Source organism: Leguminivora glycinivorella, chromosome 2, assembly GCF_023078275.1.
Source record: "Leguminivora glycinivorella isolate SPB_JAAS2020 chromosome 2, LegGlyc_1.1, whole genome shotgun sequence".
NCBI lineage: Eukaryota > Metazoa > Arthropoda > Insecta > Lepidoptera > Tortricidae > Leguminivora > Leguminivora glycinivorella.
The window spans coordinates 10,566,563-10,586,850 of record NC_062972.1 but is presented as its reverse complement, the minus strand read 5'-3'; the positions used below and the strand labels follow the sequence as shown (position 1 = coordinate 10,586,850).

Sequence of the window (20,288 nt, the reverse complement as noted above, 5' to 3'; positions counted from 1 at the left end):
CCATTTTTGTCACGCATACTACTACAAACGTATACCTACATTATATACGCACACATACAAATATTATCGGCCGACAGCTGGCGGGGGGTCCGGCATGCCAAAAATGTCGGAAGCGTCCTGCCGATATCGGCAGTTCGATGGTGCCTCGGACAAAAACTGTTGTAGGAAAGTGCCATCTGCATTAAATCCGCAATTTTTGCATTTTATATCGTTTTTTAGTAATAATGATATATTAAATACATAAATGAAGACCTGGAAGCGCATAAATCTTACATTTTACATCCTTCCTACATCCGATATCGGATCGGATAATGTGAAAACGGCCTTAGCTGACTACGAAAATGTGCTGTTCGTTTTCAGGGCTTCATCTAGATCTACAGGTACATTACTTGCACAAAAGTACTGTGCCCGCATAACAATTTCTATATAAAAACACAAATAACATGTCTTGTACAAGGTCTCGCTGATTTAGGTATTTCTACTACCACAGCTCTCATAATATAATCTCATTGTTAGCAGTTCTTAACATGAGTTGCAAGCCTCCATAGGCTACGGTGACTGCGTACCGTCAGGCTGGCCGTATGCTTGTTTGCCACCATCTGGTATAAAGAAAACAGAACTGTAGGTGACATTGCCAATGTCAATTCTATTACACAAGAGCACTTTCCTTTGTATGGCAATGAAATACATAAATTTACGCTAACAGCAATATCTTAGCCGTTGTACGGTCAGCCACAAATCCGAGTTTTAATACTTTTTCCCCTCACTAGCTCGGAAACACGTGTTTTGTCCTTTAATACCAGCGGGTAAAAACGCATTTTATCCACTAGTGGATAAAGTAATTTGACCTTGAATATAGTCATTTTTTAGGGTTCCGTAGTCAACTAGGAACCCTTATAGTTTCGCCATGTCTGTCTGTCCGTCCGTCCGTCCGTCCGTCCGCGGATAATCTCAGTAACCGTAAGCACTAGAAAGCTGAAATTTGATACCAATATGTATATCAATCACGCCAACAAAGTACAAAAATAAAAAATTGAAAAAAATGTTTTATTAGGGTACCCCCCCTACATGTAAAGTGGGGGCTGATATTTTTTTTATTTCAACCCCAACGTGTGATATATTGTTGGATAGGTATTTAAAAATGAATACGGGTTTAGTAAGATCGTTTTTTGATAATATTACTATTTTCGGAAATAATCGCTCCTAAAGGAAAAAAAAGTGCGTCCCCCCCCTCTAACTTTTGAACCATATGTTTAAAAAATATGAAAAAAATCACAAAAGTAGAACTTTATAAAGACTTTCTAGGAAAATTGTTTTGAACTTGATAGGTTCAGTAGTTTTTGAGAAAAATACGATAAACTACGGAACCCTACACTGAGCGTGGCCCGACACGCTCTTGGCCGGTTTTTTTCTGCTTTAAAATTGATAAAAGTGAAGTGAATCTAGTGATGACGATTTACCACCTGTGGAACTACTGGAAACAGTGATAAACGCGTTTTTTGCGTTGTACTTTCCTCGCTAGGGCAAAAGTTTTGTGTTACACTCGGGTGCAAATGTATTTTACTTCTCGTGTGTTAAAAAACTCGCAAGTTCAGGATTCTATTCTCGAACCACTCGCTTCGCTCGTGGTTCAACTATAGGATCCTTTCACTTGCTCGTTTTTCAATTCCACACTCGGCGTTAAAATACAACTTTGTACCCTTGTATAACAAATAGCTATTAATTGCCCGACATTCCAGCATTTTACATTTGGTAGTAAAAAGCGAGAAAGTAGGCAGTATGACGATATTAAGTAGCTAAATTTTCATAAATCATAACCACATCATAACCGAAGGTAAAATAGATCTATGATTAAGTTAGACCGAGAGTACCGAGACCAAATTTTCAAGTGACTATTCTGTCAGGGAAGTCGATCCAACACCTTCAGCAAACAGCGTACAATACAACACCCGATACTGCCAACCTTCAGTCGTCAGTTTGCATAGATAGGTAACATTACGTATAATATATTCTTCAAAAAGCAGTTGAAAAAGATAGGGACTATTTTCAATGGACATGATAGTGACCTAGTTATCGGGCCGCTTGAAACAGGCGCCATATTGCCCCTCCAGCTGCGGGAGGCTGCGCACAAATCAATGTACCCGTGGAGGGTTGGCAAAACAGGCTCAGGTACCTTCGTTCTCTTGGCAGTTTATTTGGTTTATACTGCTTGCCAAATGTTATTTTGTATACCTATCTGGTTTTCAGTACAGAGGTAGGTACAGATTCTGTAGTTCGATTTTTGAAAAATAAAAAACAATTGATTGTTCAGATTTGTATCATTCCAAATATACATACAACCTATTTTACCGTCGGATTCGACCAGTTACATTATAAAATATAATTTGTAAATGTTGATTCGGAGTTGGATCCACTATCCTAGAATTGTTAAAATACATACTCGTATAAAGCAGCTCCTTTGTTTTTCATTAAACTTTTTGATTTTTGTCGAGCTCACGATTTTGAAGCAGTTACAATTTACATGCATCATGAACATCTCCTTTGTTTTTGTTAAATCATTTCCCATGCATATTATTATCAAAATGTATGTTACCTATTACCAGCAATAAATATGAACCCACTGGAATTTCCCATTGCGTTGCCGACCCTACAGGCTACGGGTTGCGCAGAGCCTCACTCTCCGTCGCTTCCCTCCGATGACTGCGCGTCCTTTCCTCTCCGCGCACACCATCTATCCTTCGCCAAAATGTAAACAGTGTCGATATTATGTATTTATTTTAAATAACTAAAACATTTTGGTGCGCCTTACGTGTTATTCTAAATGTCAAAGCAATAAATCAGTGTAACCGTAACGAGTTGATAATGACGGCGCACGGATTTAAAATCAAAAACTTTTGGTCAGCATCGGGATTTTAATCACGTGCGTGCGAAGAAAGTTTACATGTCCGTCGATAATCTTACGATAGGGTTACAATATAATTAATACTTTTTATGTAAATATAATTCGTTATATGTTATATATTTAAAAAAATACACATCTAAAACAAACCAAAATCGATTACAGCATAAGAAGCCGTACATAAGAAAATGGGTGGCTGGGGGGCAATCAAGTTTTCGTACACGTGAGTGGTGAGATGAAAGTGGGAATATCTTAAATCTTAAACACATGCACCATGATTTGAGATATCCTTACAGTGTGGGGTTATCTAATCACTATCTGTGTCGTTTCCGGATCAATAAGATGAACCATGAGGGGCCCCATGTTGCCGGAAGATGACCCCAGCGCAGACGAGCTGGTGCCGATCCCCGTGCAGATATTCCTGTGGACACAGTCGTCGCCATTCGTACGGCCGAGGCTTGGGAAGGTCCATGATGCTGCGTGTATGGTAAGTAGACCAGTATCTTCTATACAAGAGGCACAAAATCACTATTTTTATATTTAAAAATTGACATAAGGTCCAAAATAAAATCAATTTCCTCCGAATTGCTGAAGGAATGAGGTAAACTACCTACTTATCTAATATTCTCAGATCTCCTCAAATCAATAACTCTGAGGTTTTAAGACAACTCTCTGGAGACGGGATCAATCATTGAGTAATTTAACCTTAATATGTGCAACAACAGCTCGAAAGTAACAACTACTCCATCTTTACACGTTTTGAAATTCCCCCGAATAATTACCTCCCTATAAGTATTACCCTCCTAAAGTACCTATCTAGTACGTAGGTAGGTGAGAGTTGAGAGTTAGAATGCCAATTATAATAATATCTACAGATATTAACGTAAATAAGTAATCTGATCATTTTGTCCACAGTTTTGCCAACGAGCACAAGGCCATCACGTAAGTTTTTATCGACTTCAACATTACAATTGAGTCGCTTAACTTCAAACTTGGGTAAATCCATTCGGCTTTAAGGTTGATTATATAAAAAATATAATATTGATCTGATAGATAACCAACCTTATAGCAGAATGGATTTACCCAAGTTTGAAGTTAAGCGATACAATTATCTTATAAATGTAGATAAAATTAATTTCAATTTACAAGGGGACAAACGACAACTTAAACCTTGCTGTTGTATACTGATATCCGAATGGTAGGTAAGCAAAAACTTCGACATTGAAATACGAGCGTAACAAGTGGTTCAAGAAGTTGAAATTGACCGTTACGAGGGTTTTAAGACACGAGGGCTGAGCTAACTTGGATCTGTGGGGAAGCACAACATTTTCAGTATACTTAAATAATTACATTGCGCCATACGTGGATATGCAAATATCTCATACAATATGTATTGTATTGTATTCGTAAAGTTACGTTTTACAAAAAATAACTTGCAACATTGGTGTGACTGATGACGTCCTCTTGACCAATGACGATGGGCATTTTGAGTAGTGTTGACATACTTATAAAATCATGAAATTGGTCTACCTATCCAAGAGATGAGCTGACTGGAATAAGGTCGCGGTCCAGCATACCCGCCTGTTAGCACTCTTATGAAAATATTAAATTTCAGTAGGTACATACAAAGAGGATCGAGTATTATAGAGAGTTACTGTCAAAGTAAAATGTGTAATGACAGTGCATAGACTGCCATCTCTCGACACTAGCTTAAAACTTTTGAACCTCAGTTTTGACAATTTGGCCCATATTGTCAGCTTGATATTGTGTTAAAATGTCAAATATTAATATTAGCGCCATCTAGCCGAGCGTTCCCCAAAGGTGTAACGCCATCTAGACCACCGTACCTTTTTCTCTAGGGCTTAGAGGTACGTTTTTTTCTTAGACTTTATCCGTCTATACGGAGTTACATATGTCTTTGGTACATATAACCGGAATAAATAATTTATATAGCAACACATGCAATTTGCGCGAAATTTGTATGATTGTCACTGTCACAATGACAGTTGAGTGTTAAGAAGTTAATTTGTTTACATTTATTTTTTATTCTTATGAAACTGCATTTACGTGTAAATTATTTAATGATTTTTCTACTCTTGCATAAAGGAGCTAAAGGAGGCTTGCAAGGTAAGTCAAAAATAAAACTAAACATAAACTATCTGTGTTATTCATTCGCTATTTTAATTTTACCAATAAATACAATTTCCTGACGAAGTTTCTTCTTATTGCAGTCTTTCGAGAAGGTCCTGGTCCAGAATCTTCGTTTTGGCCTATCCATAAGTCTCTCGCAGGCGATAGAAGCAATCCCGCGATGGCGCTTTGTGCAGGCTTCTCTGCCACACGTTATGCACTCGTTAGCTGCTGTACTTCACAACAGGTACTTGAAAGAATGCTCTTTGATACAGTAATGGATGTTTTATTAAGTATGGGCACCATATTTTATGTGCTACTGCTTAGGAAATTTCGCAACATTATGGTAGATGCCAAGTTGTATGGTAAATAGACATAAAACTGTTTTGCAATGCCCTCTCAGGGCGCCATGCCGCTCTATTTTAATGTAATGTAACAACTTTCAACTTCTTTGACGACCGGTCTGGTGCAGTCGGTAGTGACCCTGCCTGCTACGCCGCGGTCCCGGGTTCAAATCCCGGTAAGGGCATTTATTTGTGTGATGAGCACAGATATTTGTTCATGAGTCATGGATGTTTTCTATGCATATAAGTATTTATATATTATACATATATATATCATTGTCTGAGTGCCCACAACACCTTCACATGGCCTTCTTGAGCTTACCGTGGACCTCAGTCAATATGTGTAAGATTGTCCTATAATATTTATTATTATTTATTTATTATTATTTAACTTTACATGTGCCATGGTTAGAAATAAAGATATTTTTATGATTTATTTTTTATTTTTTACAGGGTAAAAGACAATATGTCCAGTCTCGGCAATGTGGAAACAAAACTTCTATACACATTGCACTGGATCATACTTGATGCATCTGATGAATGCTGCCAGGCTGATTATGAGGCTGGCATTTTTCACACAAACCCTTTCCACTACCTTTTCTCCATTCCTATCATGACGGTAAGTACTTGTATGTAATAGTAAGTCAATTCTTAGGTACAGTTGGCACCAAATTGTCGTTGATATAAGGATGTGTGTGGAAGTGAAGACTCTTTAAATTTGACATTATTTAAATAAGTCTGCAATAAGTTACACCCTCTTAAAAATCAAATTTAATTTCTTAAAATGAGAATGAAATTTTTCTTGTATGGGAAGGAAAAATTTGGCTGAGCTTCCTGCAGATTCTTAAATGTCATATTTTGAATAAACACATATTCTTAAACACATTTTTTTATAGATCTTTGATTAATTTATTTCCTTTCCTTTGTTACAGCTATTTGTTTTTCTATTTGCTCCAATTGCTGGTAACTTAAAAGAGTCAGATTTCACAAATAACTTCCGTTTGGAGAATGGCCTGAAGATATGGCAAGGTTTTTGGGAGTACAGACACCCTGATGCCCCCTGTTTCACCACACTTGTGAAGCCCAAACCCAAACCTTTAGGAAGTAAGGTTACTAAAAGGCCACAACATGGAGATGTATTTTTAGGGCGTAAGTACAAAATTAATAGAATGACTAGATAATCTGTCATCAACTCATAAAGGATCATGTTAGTTGAATGTTTTCTATTAGTCTTTTGAGTTTTTTGTAGGTTGACACAGTAACTTGCTTTCATAATTCTCTCTAATAAGTATTAAGTAGTATGATCTTGGCTATGAAATATTATTTATAGGTAAACCTTCAAAAGAGGATGGTGGAACATTAAATGGCAGCCCACCAAGTCAAACCGTATCTATGTCCCAATCAGAGGTTCCATCTAAGCAAGGTAGTACCGAGGATGAGCCATGGCTTTCATCGCCAAAAGACACCATTTTCCCAGAAACTATACCGGAAGAAAGCTCAAGTACTGAAGAAGAACATGTGGTGAGTCTATCTTTAACACTTGTCTTCTTCCTAGCATTGTCTCGGCATTTTGCCACTGCTCACTTTGGCAACTAATGCCAAGATTTGGCATAGATGTCAATGGGCGGCATTGATCGCTTACTGTCAGGCGACGTGTCTGCTCGTTTGACTTGCCTCCTATCACATAAAAAAAACACTAGTTTTTAAGAAAGTGACTGCCGTGAGAGAGGGTAAACTAGGCCCTATGTGCACTAGGTAGTTCGGTTTCTTTACGATGTTTTTCTTCACCGAAAAGCGACTGACAAATTTAATATCAAATGACATTTCGTACAGCTTCAAACCCGCAACCCCCAGACTTTAGAACTAAGCCAGTGCTTGGACATTTATGATCAATATTTTATGATCAAAATAACAGTAATGTTGGTCAGCAATTCCCGAAAAGTTTTTACCTACATTTGGATCACGTCTCCGATTTGGATAAAAATTGGTAGTCTGATAGAGTCCATGATGCTGAGCAAGATCCACTAGGTTTCCCAAAATGTCCTAGGTTGATTGTATGAAACTTTCCTTTTTTGTTATGCATCATGGACTCTATCAGATCAGCCTACCAATTTTTATCCAAATCGGAAATGTAATCCAAATGTACAAACTTTTCGGGAATTGCTCAGGTAAGTATGATAATATAGGTAGAATTTTAAAAACTTTCGTGTTTGTTTCTAGTTTATCTATCGTCTTCCGAGCGAGGTGTGCAGTGGGGCCGTTAAAGAAGCGTATACAGTTTATTCTGCTGATCCCAGTCTCTTCCAAGTTCGCAAGGCTGATGGAACTAAACAGCAACTACCGGGAATCAAGCCACTGCCGCAGGTCACAAAGATGAGGTGATTCAAAATGCGTAATTCAATCTATACTAAGTAGTTATGTCTGACTAAAGAGACCAGGGCGAGTAGACAAGATGCTAATCATCCATGCTCCGTAGCGTTTCGTAGTTATCTGTCTCTATCGCTCTTCGGTATTACGTAGTTCGGCCGGCAGAGCGAGTTGCGGTTCTTTCGCTAGGGAATGTTAACGATGGGCATTTTGTCTACGTTATGACACCAAACGCCTATTAATAGTTTTTCAACCATCTAGTCAGTTAGGATTTAATGATAAAATGATTACCTACAATCTACTAAAAACTGAGTATACGAGTTGTTGTATAATACAACAAAACACACACAACATTAATGAAATTAGACTTACTCATACATTCATATTTCGTATGTAATTTGCAGCTCATCAGACAAAGAGTCTCTGTCGGACAGCGGATCCGCTTCGAAGCCTAAACCAACCCCGAGTCCCGTGGACAAACCATGTTCAGCCAAGCAGGCACATGTATGTGACATAAAATACAAAATATATATTTTTCCAACATTCAGCGTTAAATATACTACCTTTTGAATTTGTCATGTTATCTAAAGCTCAGAAGGAATGAAAGTTCTATGATAATTTAAAGAACCTATTGAAAAATTCCTCTTGAATACATCCTAAATATTAGCGCCTGACGTACACTTGTAGTACAAATCATAATTCCTATTTGTGGCGCATATCTAATAGATATTATCTATGTTGCTAAAAGAGGCGTTATTTTATGTTTCTAACCTTTGGCAGGTATCATCGGCTACTTTCCTAGACGTTGCCACACTCCGGTGCCTATTTACCACGCAGTGGACGGAGGATGGCATCCACTGGGCCCTGCACTACCTTTATAACAGGTGGTTATTTTAATAATTATTAATTGTATATACATATAAGCAAGCAAGCAACTAAAACTTGCATCAATTTCAAAGCAAGGAAAGTACTAACTGTAAAACAAATACCGACAAATTAAATGTTTATTCCCAGTGTAAGGTGAAATACCCCATAATGGACGGTGATGCCATTATGGACAAAAAAACACAAATCCATAAAAATAAGTATCTAAAATTAGTTTCTAAAAACTGACGGCTATGTACCATAAACTAGAGTTGTAGAGCTGTTTCATTTTGAAGTTTCAATTAATTCGGTTATTTCTGAAGGATTTGGCGACAAGATAAAATTCATCAGTTTACTGAAAAAAATATCAAGACGAATTCTTAGTAATGTTGCTAAGAGAGTTGAGTTCATGTAAAAAAAAATAAAAAAATAATACTCGGTGTAAACTTGAATGCGTTTTACTTACTGCATTAGGCATGAGATAAGGTATAAAACATACTAGTTTGTTGCTCCAAAAATATAAAGAAATGGCGTTATTGTGCGACTGTCCATTACTGGAACCGAAAAACTGCCTACCTCCTATGATGGACAAGGAACAATTTACAAAACCAAAATTTACAAGAAACAATCCTATGTTAAAATAACTCAAACTAATTGCATTTATGGTATATAATATTGACTCATTGAGTATCAGTTGACTTTAAAAGTAAAATTTTAAACTTATTTCACTGTCCATAATGGGGGATCCATTACTGGAGAACTGCCGTCCATAATTGGAGAAAAAACACCTATTTTTAATTTGTTAACTATGAAGAAACCAATAGGAGTATCCATACTGCAATACGCTTGAAATGTAAAAGAAGGATTGGACATTCAAGATTTAACACGCTTAGCGGTAGAATTTTTACATTTATGAGTGAAATATCAAAGACGCGAAATTTTTTCTTAAACTGTCCATGATTGGGTCCGTTACCTTATTGTAGATCCTGGAAAATCAAACTGATTTTTGACTCCGTTTATCATATGGTAACAATGACAGTTAAATCCATAACTTTTTGACTTTCTTTTTTGACAAATGCTTACAAGACTTTTCTATTTTCAGATTACGTGACATATGCGATGACCTATCTAAACAAACACAACCAAGAAGAAGAAGTAATTCACTACCCATCCCCAAAATAGAAGTTTCCATATATCAAAGCCCCGAAATGAAAAGAGAGATTCTCTAAAAAACTTCATGGAAGTCCCCGATTTGAAAGAGTCTCCAGTCACAGAAATATCATACCCCGCGTCTCCCAAACTTGAGGAGGAACCCCTGACGAGAAGGGCGAGCGAAAAAGTTAAAAGGAAAATGAAAATGGCCGATCTCAAAGCTTTTGTAGAAACGAAAATGTTCTCGAAATCGGAAAAGGCATTAGAGAAAATTGGACATGATGATCACAAGTTCAGTTTTCATACTGCCGTAAGATTGCTATCTGTAGATATTTCTTTTTATTACCTCTTTATTGCTTTATGTTTCCTTTTAGAATGGAAATCAACACTCGTGTTTGTTTTCAGGAGTATCATAGAAGTTTGGATAATAATGAAGATAGACCGAATTCTGCTTTAGGAACTCATTTCCCGGCGATAGCCCCTCGACTTACCGGAGACCTCCTGCCCTGTAATCTGATCAAAGGAAAAAGTATGCCTAGTCTTAGGTGAGTTGATATATCTTGAATGTGATTTCATTATTTTAATGTTTGCCCATCCCCTTCCAATATTACTTTTGCATTGCAAAGTATATTTTTTATAAAATTATAGGCAGGTGAAACTAGTAATTTTAAATTCATTATGGCAAGTAACAACATTTAAGGCGTTTGAAGCTATGAGCTATGGTACTTATGATAGAAGCTTTTTTAATTCCTTAGGATCTTTGATTCGCTAGATACCAATACTAATTAGCGCGGTTTTTACATTACATTCGAATTAGCTAACAATTTGAATTTGTTACATTTTTTCTAATCCAGCACAGCATGATTTAAACCTCCTCACATTCTCTGACATTTCCTGTTTAAACATATGTATTTTCTTTTCTCCCGTGTTGTTAACGCTTTATCCCGTACCTTATTGTGGACAATCGTTGGGTCGCTAGCTGTCTGATAGACGAGCTAGCCTCCAATGGGTAAGTGAACTATTCCGAGGACTGTAGGTAGTCGCTTCGTTGTAGTTGCAAGCCTGTCTTTGCCGGCCCTTCCGGTTGTCGCGTACTTTTCTTTACGCCTAGAACTTTCTATCAAGTATACTAGAGCGAGCGCGCTATCTGACTAGGCTTAGACGAGTTAACAATTACTTTGATACAAGTTGAGCACAAGAACACACACTAAACACGCACAAACATCAAAGTGGTTGTATGCACGCACTAAAATCACCAGGCAACATGTCGTCCATATGCGTATATCAGTGCTAAGTTTTTGTATTTAGATTGTCGTTTAGTTCTAAATAACCGCATTAATTGTAGTTAAACATATAAGCATAACATAAATCTACCACGCCTCATGGTCAGGGTGATGGATAGAGACGCACCTATACATGTAAGCTACAGTATCTATTTATACCTATGCTAGCCTACAACTGCTTCCGACTCTTTTATATTAGTTAGGGTGTGAGTTGCATTCGGCACTAAATCGCTTTCATTTAAAAACATGTAATCAAGAAGCTACTGTGTTCAAATAAATCAAAACATGGCATGTTATAGAGAAATACTTGCTGCAATACTTCATAGCATGAGCACAGTAAATACAGTAGAACATAACTAAACCACGGGTCAACCCGTTATAAAAACCGCATTGGCTTTTGTGATTCTAAATTTGATATCTGATAAAAAATGAAGTTGGTGTGACAAAGGGACCTAGCACAATCTACCGCGTGAAAGAAGTCCTGGGCTCATAAAGCCATTCACCTCTCGATATGACGGCCAGTGCTAGTCCCTCTGAAATTTTGTTTTTCTTTTAATTGGAGTGAGAACGGTATTGCAGATACATTGGAGAGATAAAGACGGAGCGAGCGCATGGGTTTGCGGGCGCGATGCCCACGAATATGCAAAAGAAGAAGAACCCGATTATAACCGTCACGGAGCACACGCCCACGCCGTCACCGGACTATCTTTCCAAAACTCAACAGGCATGTATCTAAATAAATAAATATGTGCGATTATAGTAAGAGCTCAGTCACTCAATTTGAGTGCTTTATTCCCAGACCTTTGATTTATGATGACAGACTAATAACTATCTGATGTTTGAAAATGAAAATGAAATATTTTTCAAGTAGGCATATTACAATGCGCATATGGACGCCAAATAAAGCTACGCCGGCTCTAACCCTACGCCTCAGCCTCGAAAGATTTCAGTCCCCCCTCAGTTGGGAGGGGGGTATCCACTATGGGACCGGCAAGAAACTCGGCGGGCCACTTCTTTTCAAAACATTACATCTTATAATTAACATGCATTAAATAACAAGATAAAATGTAACATGCAAAAGTATTCATCAAAAATAGTTATTTGTTAAAGTAAAATACATTTGCACCCGAGTGTAACACAAAACTTTTCCCCTCACTATAGCGAGGAAACTACGACGCAAAAAATGAATTTATCACTGCTTCCAGTAGTTCCACAGGTGGTAAAACATCTTTATTACTATATTCACCTACTTTTATCAATTTTAAAGCAGTTCATTTGACTTTATTCAAGGTCAAATTACTTTACCCACTAGTGGATAAAATGCGTTTTTACCCGCTGGTATTAAAGGACAAAACACGTGTTTCCGAGCTAGTGAGGGGAAAAAATATTAACAGACTAGGAAGGTACCTACTCTAAAAAATAATTAAAAAAAATATTTTAAAAAGTTAATTCGAAAAAAACTAAGTTTAAAGTCTGTCTTTCTGACCTACCTGAACCACTCTGATTCACAGCAAATGTTGCTCGCACTCAAAAATTCGCACAAGTATTTTTACAAAATGTTGATTTAACCGACGCACGCTCCGTTAAGACTCAAGAGGTAGCGCCGTACAAACTAAACGTGGCGTTCAAAAGTTATAATAAGCAGCAAAATAACTCATGTATTTCACGCAGGGCTCGCTAGAATCGCAAATGGATTCCGTCAGCATGGTCGGCTCACAACACATGGCGACGCCGGAGCGAAAGCCAAGCCTGACCCGTTCCCAGACTGACTCCAACATCACATACGTGGTTGAAGAGGTGCAGGACGCGCCAGGCTCTATACACTACATTACTAAAGACGGGGATATCGACTTCCAAGTTGTGTTGAAGGTAGGTATTAAGGTAGCATTCAGTTGTATGCGACAATAGTTATTTGTTTTACAAGGGGACAAAGTTGTTGTTTAACCGCACGTGCCAATATTGATACCCGAGCAAGCGAAAGATTCCAATATTGAACCGCGAGCGTAGCGAATGGTTCAAAAAGTGGAATCTTGAGCGTTGCGAGGGTATCAAGGCACGAAGGTTAAACAAACTTTGCCACCGAGTGAAACACAGAATTTTTCACCACACCAACACTATGAAAATATGAACTGTAAAAAATCAAAATAAATAAAATACTTCAATTTATTTAACGTTTATGATTCAAAATCATCATTTATACGTGAATTCCAACACCCAGCTTTAAACATCAAGTTAAAATTTGTATGAAATTACTTTGCACTCTTGTGGATAAAATGCAATTTTGCTATCTGTTTTCGAATAGCAAAGAAAGCCTTTATCAGTTGGTGTGGTGAAAAAATGTTTACTTAGGACGGATTTAGACGGCGTGCGAAATCGTATGCGATGTTAGTTACATTGCGGGTTGTTGAGGTTACATACAATTTTACACAGCCATCAAATATCGCATAAAACTCGTATGCGAGTTCTCGTACCGTCAAAATGGGCCCTTACTGAAGAACAATATTCAACACTCACAAATGACAAACATTCGAAAAAAAATATTAGTAAATTAAAAACCCGGCTTGTGAAGCGAATCGTATGTGCCTGAATTTTTGTTAGTTAAACTTTTTTAAACCAAGCTGAAAACTCGTAAAGTTTTAGGGCCAGTTGCACCAAACCGTCTGTCACTGTTAAAGCATTCGTTAAATTTTATAGTATGGGAAGTTCCATAGACTTCTACAGCGTGACGATGATGTGTCTGTCAAATGTGGTTGATGCAACTGGCCCTTATACAAATAAAATCTAAAGTAAACGTAAAGTCAAAGTCTAAAGGGCGCATTTACATGGTTTAACAACTCACCTGTGAATTTTACTACTGCGCTGAACGTTACCTAAATAGGCTAGTTTCCTACTAGTCAAATCAGCTTCTTTTTAAGAACTGTCAAAACGATTTGCTAATATGGAATTACTATGAAATACTGAGGGGTGACGTCACGGTCCATTCATTTACTTTATATCTTTCTCTTAGGTTTATTAAATAGAAATTGTTTTCCCCTCACTAGCTCGGAAACACGTGTTTTGTCCTTTAATACCAGCGGGTAAAAACGCATTTTATCCACTAGTGGGTAAAGTAATTTGACCTTGAATAAAGTCAAATTGACTGCTTTAAAATTGATAAAAGTAGGTGAATCTAGTAATAAAGATGATTTACCACCTGTGGAACTACTGGAAGCAGTGATAAACGCATTTTTTGCGTTGTAGTTTCCTCGCTATAGTGAGGGGAAAAGTTTTGTGTTACACTCGGGTGCAAATGTATTTTACTTCTCGTGTGTTAAAATACAACTTTGCCCCCTTGTATAACAAATAACTATTAAACATAACTACTGTCCATATTTACCTTCCAATTATGTGGTGCTTTATTTCGTGCACTGCATAAAACATTTTATTTTTAACCGTCGCCTCATATCTCTCAAGAAGGACGGTTATCAAGTCGTCTGTATGTTTTTTTTTTTTCAATTCAATTCAATTCAATTCAATAATTTTTATTTCGGAAAAATCCATAGTGTTAGTGTACATTCCCTTAAACCTATGTTAGTTACATTTACATATTATTTATTACATCTAAAAAAAAAAAAAAAAAACTAAAACTATAATAAATTATACACTTGGCCTCTGGATTCCATATGTACACCATCCCAGTGTCTCCAGATAGCACAAGCAGGCGATTCCAACACTAGGCGCACAAGGCTGTTGGAGCTGTCTCGCACGCGACGCATCAGGGAGGCAGTTCTTTTGCGTATTATAGCACCGAAACTGTCAGTGCGGGCCTCAGCGAACATGCCTGACGCACTGCAATAACGAGGCAGTCCCAACAGCATCCTGAACCCATTGTTATACTGGATACGCAGGGCACTGAGGGCCTTTTTAGTATAATTTGTCCACAGGCTACACGTGTAAAAGGATTGGCAAAATGCTTTAAATAGCGTTATTTTGACATTCCCATTACACCGCGCAAACCTGCGGGACAGCATATTACAACGTACCGCCAATGCCCTGCGTTCCCTCTCTATATCTGTGTCGTCCTGAAGAGTATCAGTCACCCAGTGTCCGAGATACTTAAAACGCGTCACCCTTTTAAGAGCGGTACCACACAGGCTGACTGGTGGTAGTTCATCAAAGGCCTTGTTGCCTGCTTTAAAAACTAGTAGCTCGCTCTTACTTGTGTTGTATCTCAGACCATGTGCGACTGCATACTCCTCACAGATCTCCAAAAGCTTCACTAGCGCACTGACTGACGGACACAGCAGCACCATATCGTCCGCATAACTAATGTTAATGTTTGTTCCTCGATATCTCCGTCGTTACTGAACCGATTTTGAAAATTTTTTTTTTGATTGAATGTATATGCATACAGATTGGTCCCATTTTTCTCAGAACCCAGTTCTGATGATGGGATCCTGGAGAAATCGAGGGATCTCCTCGAATCTGAAAGGCATACATATGGTGATTTTTGTGTTTTTAAAGGAACAGCATGCATTTAGGTACGGAACAGTGACATTTGGTGCAGTGGAACTGCTGATGATGGCCAGAACGGAACTCTTCAAATCTGAACGGCACGCTTATAGTGACTTTGCTATTTTTATAAGAACAGCGTGCACTTTCGTCCAGAACAGTGACATTTGGTGCAGTGGAACTGCTGATGATGGCCAGAACCAAACTCCTCAAATCTGAACGGCACGCTTATAGTGACTTTGCCATTTTTATAAGAACAGCATGCGCTTACGTCTAGAACAGTGACATTTGGTACAGTGGAACTGCTGATGATGGTCAGAACCGAACTCCTCAAATCTGAACGGCACGCTTATAATGACTTCGGTATTTTTATAATATAAGAACAGCATGCACTTACGTCCAGAACAGTGACATTTGGTGCAGTGGAACTGCTGATGATAGTCAGAACCGAACTCCTCAAATCTGAACGGCACACTCATAGTGACTTTGGTATTTTTGTAAGAAAAGCATGCATTTAAGTTCAGAACAGTGACATTTATTTAGTTATGTTTGTTAAGCATATTGAGTTTTCAAGTCAAAGTTTGTCAAGCTTCGATTTCTTATAATATAATCGGATTCATGAGGAATTGAGGAAACTCCTCAAACCTTAACGTTATACGTATATTCATTTGTGTTGTCATCTAGTAATTAAAGCAAAAAAGCAGTTTTAAAAAATACTTACACATTTCTACATAATCCAACATTCGCAAGTAGCTTTCACCAGAACCCGAAAGGTGACGGTTTTTTTTTTCTTAAAAATTATTAGTTATGGAAACTATCCTATTGTATATGAGTTCGCACACCATCTAACTAAGCACTTTCAATAAAAGTATAATTCATTTCAGGCTGTTTACTCAGTATGTGTGATGGACAGCTACTACATATCGATTCGAGTGATGGAAGTGATACTGAATCTAGTAGACACACTAATGGAACTCGGGGTCCATAAAAACTGGAACAGTACCAATGTTGAAGACAACCAACCGGGCAGTGTCGACCCCTTGACGGAGTTTATGAAGGATAAAGATAACAAGGTAAAATGCTATTACGCTATATTTACAATCGAATCTTAACTGTACTATGTACGTAATGGTCAAAAAGTTGTTTTTGACCCTCGTTATACGCAGTATTTCTAGTCAGTAAAGTAACGCCTCCTCTGAAGTCTGATCAAATTCAACTATGTGTATGTATGTATGTGTGTATTTACATAGCTGGGCATTAACTCGTTGATCCGTTAATCGTTAATTAACGAAGTTAACATTTCGATTAACGGATTAACTTTTAAGTTAACTTGAAAAAATGTTAACGGACTCGTTAACTTCCGTTAAATTTCTCCGAGTCCGTTAATCGTTAATCTAGTAGGGCACAGGCGCCATCTGCGCTGCGAAAAACACGTTCCTAACGCTACTATAAAAGCCCGAAGTACGGCAAATCCTATGATTTGCCGGTAAATCCTAGGTTTGTTTAATGTCGATTGCTAAAAGTCCAAAATATTACCTAAAAAAGTATTCTTCACGTGGATTTGCTTTTACTAACTTTGATTCGGTGAATCCTAAGCTTTACCATGGCGACTGTTGTAGTGATAGGGCAGCAAATTCGAGCCCTATTTACGACCACATTCGCTTCCCTAGCCTCTACCGCCCAAAGTGCCACAACAGTCCCGTCACCGCCTGCATCTCTCCTGACACAGCTCTTGGCAGTAGCTCAGGCGATCACTGGCTTCCACGTGCAGCCTAGAGTTCAATAGGCTAGCTGTACTTCGGCCTTTTACAGAAATATAATACGTTATAGTGGATACTGATGCAACTAAATATTTAAAGAAAAGTTCTTTTTTTTTCACGTGTTAACGGATTAACGATTAACTTTAACTTACGTTAAATTTGTCGAAATGTATCGCTTTAACGATTAACGAAGTTAACTTTTTTAGTAACGGATTAGCGATTAACGAAGTTAACTATTTGATTAACGGTGCCCAGCTATGTGTATTTACTATGGGAGGTCCGTAGCTACTCAGGGAGCCGGTCTAATTCCTTGCCATCAGATATGTTGAAGCGTATTAAGCAATTCATAAACATATATTACATCAGATCTATATATTAAAATGTATAGTGGTAATACATGGTTGAATTTTTTTAGAGCTATATTGTTCTGTGTTGTTGTAGGGCAGAGACTCCGGGCTACCTTGTGCACAAAGTCAAGATTCAACCAACGTGGAAACTGGCGACAGTACCAGGGAAAAGAGAGAGGAGGAGGACCTAGACTGCCCATATTATATGTTACTGCATATCATTCTCAGGTAAATAACTACGAGTCTCTCTCGTAGGGATAAATCCTATCTACTCTATATGACAACACTATCTGACATAGTCTGGCAAGCCGGTTCTTACTGTGCATACGAAAATTACTGCCTTAAAAAAATTTGGACTCGAAGAATCGATTTGAAAGAAAGAAAGAAAGAAAAAGACATTTATTCAGTACAGCACACATACACAGGACAAAATGGTGAAATTAAAAAAGAAAGAAACAGATAGTAAAAACAAATACACAAAAACATTCGAAGAAAAATTATATACACACAAAACAGAAAATTACACTTGTGTATCCAGCAATGTGTGCAGTAGGGAAAAGGCTTTGACTCAGCATGTTGTTGCAAGACGCCGGCGAGGCGAATCGCAACGCTGTTATTCTGCCAAGGCCTGAGGGAGTGACTATTTTAATTAAATAAAGTAAACTAAACTAATCTAAACTAAGAAATAAACAAATAGTAAACGTGTAAAAAGAAACATAAATATTTAATTAAGTGATATATGCAAACAAGAGAATAAATAAAGCATTATAAGTGGGCAATGATACTATTATTGTAATATGAATGTAAAATATAAGGGCAACCATTTAAAATCTAAATTAAAAAATTAAAAAATGAGACAACTACTGTGCAGCGAGTCCAGGTTATAATTGAGTGCCTAAAAGTATTTGACGCAGTTTCCCATCCAAATTATTCTACTGACTGAACTTTGACTTATCAGAGTATATTTATCCATACTTGCAGGTTACTTCGCCAGCTAGGCTGTTCCCACGGCTGTGCCACAGCTCTCCGCTGCCCCATAGCCGACACCCTGCGCATCCAGGCCAAGAAGTCCCTTCGGCAACTCAGAACAGCGTCTGTCTCCAAGTTTACGCTTAGACTGAAAGAGATGACCAAGTTTGCCCCTATCAAAGAGGTGTTGGACAATCTACATTCTACGATTGGATTTTGCGCCGATCCGTCAATGATGGTGTCACCAATGAGTAAGTTCATTACTTATGATTACGTGTTCTATCTGTTTAATCTTAGGTTTATAAGCTTTGGATTCTAATCTATATTGCCATATTATCTAAGTACTTGAATTATTTTAATTTATACATATTTTCCTTTCTAGATCAACAGAAGCGCAACATGTCAAAGTCACCAGACATGAGCCACTTACAGACCGGGTACGCGACTAACTTCGGAGCAGGGCAAGGGCCCAACGCAAACCGCGCCGTTGAGACCTTCGTCGTCGAGTCTACCTTCCGGGTACTGGTCACCAGGTTCGCCGCGATGCACAAGGAGCTCAAGATGCTGGATAATGCGGTGAGATACAAATTCATACTGTTTTTTAAAGAGATGTGTTTTTTTAAATCAATTTCCGTCGACACATCAATATGATATTTCCCTCAATCTGAAAACGTTGTTATGTATGTATAGATAAGACGCCAATCTAAACTTGATCTGAAGAATGTTGCCTCCGTGGATTATCACAATTACCGTCACCGGATTAGCAGGGCTAGTAGATACCCAATTTTTGTTTAGGCCTGAAGAATGAAATCAGGAGAGCCGACCAACCCCTGCTGCACAGGCAAACCATAACACATTATTTAAAAGTATATTTTATTTCACAGAATCTGTACATGCAAGTGCGACTCCTACTGAGCTACGTCCACGAAGTCCACGGCGGGGAGTTCAGAGTGGTGGCTCTGGGCGGGCTGCTCGACACCGCGGAGCGCCCGGACAGCCAGCCCAAGGAGGCCAACATGCAAACTACCCGCGTCATAAGGTAAATAGTATGAGGAAATTTAGGTTGTAATTGTCTTCAATGTGCAAAGTCCAAAGAAAAGTATGGTGTTCTCCTTTTTGTTGTTCGCGTCATAAGGAAGGAAGGAAGAATCACAAAGATACGTACAAAAAGTTGTAAAAGTATGGTGTCACCCTTTTTGTTGTTCGGTACCTACCCATTAATAGTAACTGAATAAGGTTGGCACCTGGCAGCTTTATAATAGATGGCACCATCATAGCTTGCTCTCTCAAGTTTTGTTCTATGAGATGCAGCTTATAGGGCTGGCATCCAGTAAGAAAAAGTCCGGAAAAAACCCCCTGGTACATTTTTCGACCGATCCCTTTTGTCAATTTTTAAGCAAGCAAGCTAGGTTATTATTTTAAATTGATGATGAATGTAAAGTATCTATCCGTAGGCATATACCTCGCAGTCAAGACGACGAGCGCGGCTCCGACACTGGGGCAGACTCGGGTTGTGCCGCAGATGACAGAAGCCATAAGAAGTTCACCTTCAAGAAGAGGAGCACTTCATCCACGGGGGCACATGTAAGTGGTGCACAGGTATATACTTTGCAGTCTATATAACCCCTTAAATAGTGTAGATTCCTCATAACAATTTTCCTGTAGGATGTATAAAATATTAG

The 20,288-nt window shown here is 38.2% G+C and overlaps 1 protein-coding gene across 1 annotated transcript in view; it reads left to right on the top strand.

Annotated features, from left to right (window-relative positions):
* LOC125237475 (protein unc-80 homolog) overlaps positions 1 to 20,288 on the top strand; it is a 70,307-nt gene that overhangs the window by 13,735 nt on the left and 36,284 nt on the right. The window contains 22 exon segments of the mRNA XM_048144585.1: positions 3,065 to 3,386; positions 3,815 to 3,841; positions 5,006 to 5,026; positions 5,131 to 5,276; positions 5,827 to 5,992; positions 6,306 to 6,522; positions 6,704 to 6,894; positions 7,594 to 7,751; positions 8,145 to 8,244; positions 8,521 to 8,624; positions 9,707 to 9,816; positions 9,819 to 10,081; positions 10,162 to 10,301; positions 10,736 to 10,765; positions 11,619 to 11,763; positions 12,711 to 12,908; positions 16,415 to 16,603; positions 17,732 to 17,865; positions 18,619 to 18,857; positions 18,989 to 19,182; positions 19,491 to 19,645; positions 20,061 to 20,190. Coding sequence (XP_048000542.1) covers positions 3,249 to 3,386; positions 3,815 to 3,841; positions 5,006 to 5,026; positions 5,131 to 5,276; positions 5,827 to 5,992; positions 6,306 to 6,522; positions 6,704 to 6,894; positions 7,594 to 7,751; positions 8,145 to 8,244; positions 8,521 to 8,624; positions 9,707 to 9,816; positions 9,819 to 10,081; positions 10,162 to 10,301; positions 10,736 to 10,765; positions 11,619 to 11,763; positions 12,711 to 12,908; positions 16,415 to 16,603; positions 17,732 to 17,865; positions 18,619 to 18,857; positions 18,989 to 19,182; positions 19,491 to 19,645; positions 20,061 to 20,190 — 3,195 coding nt within the window. The 5' untranslated portion in view covers positions 3,065 to 3,248.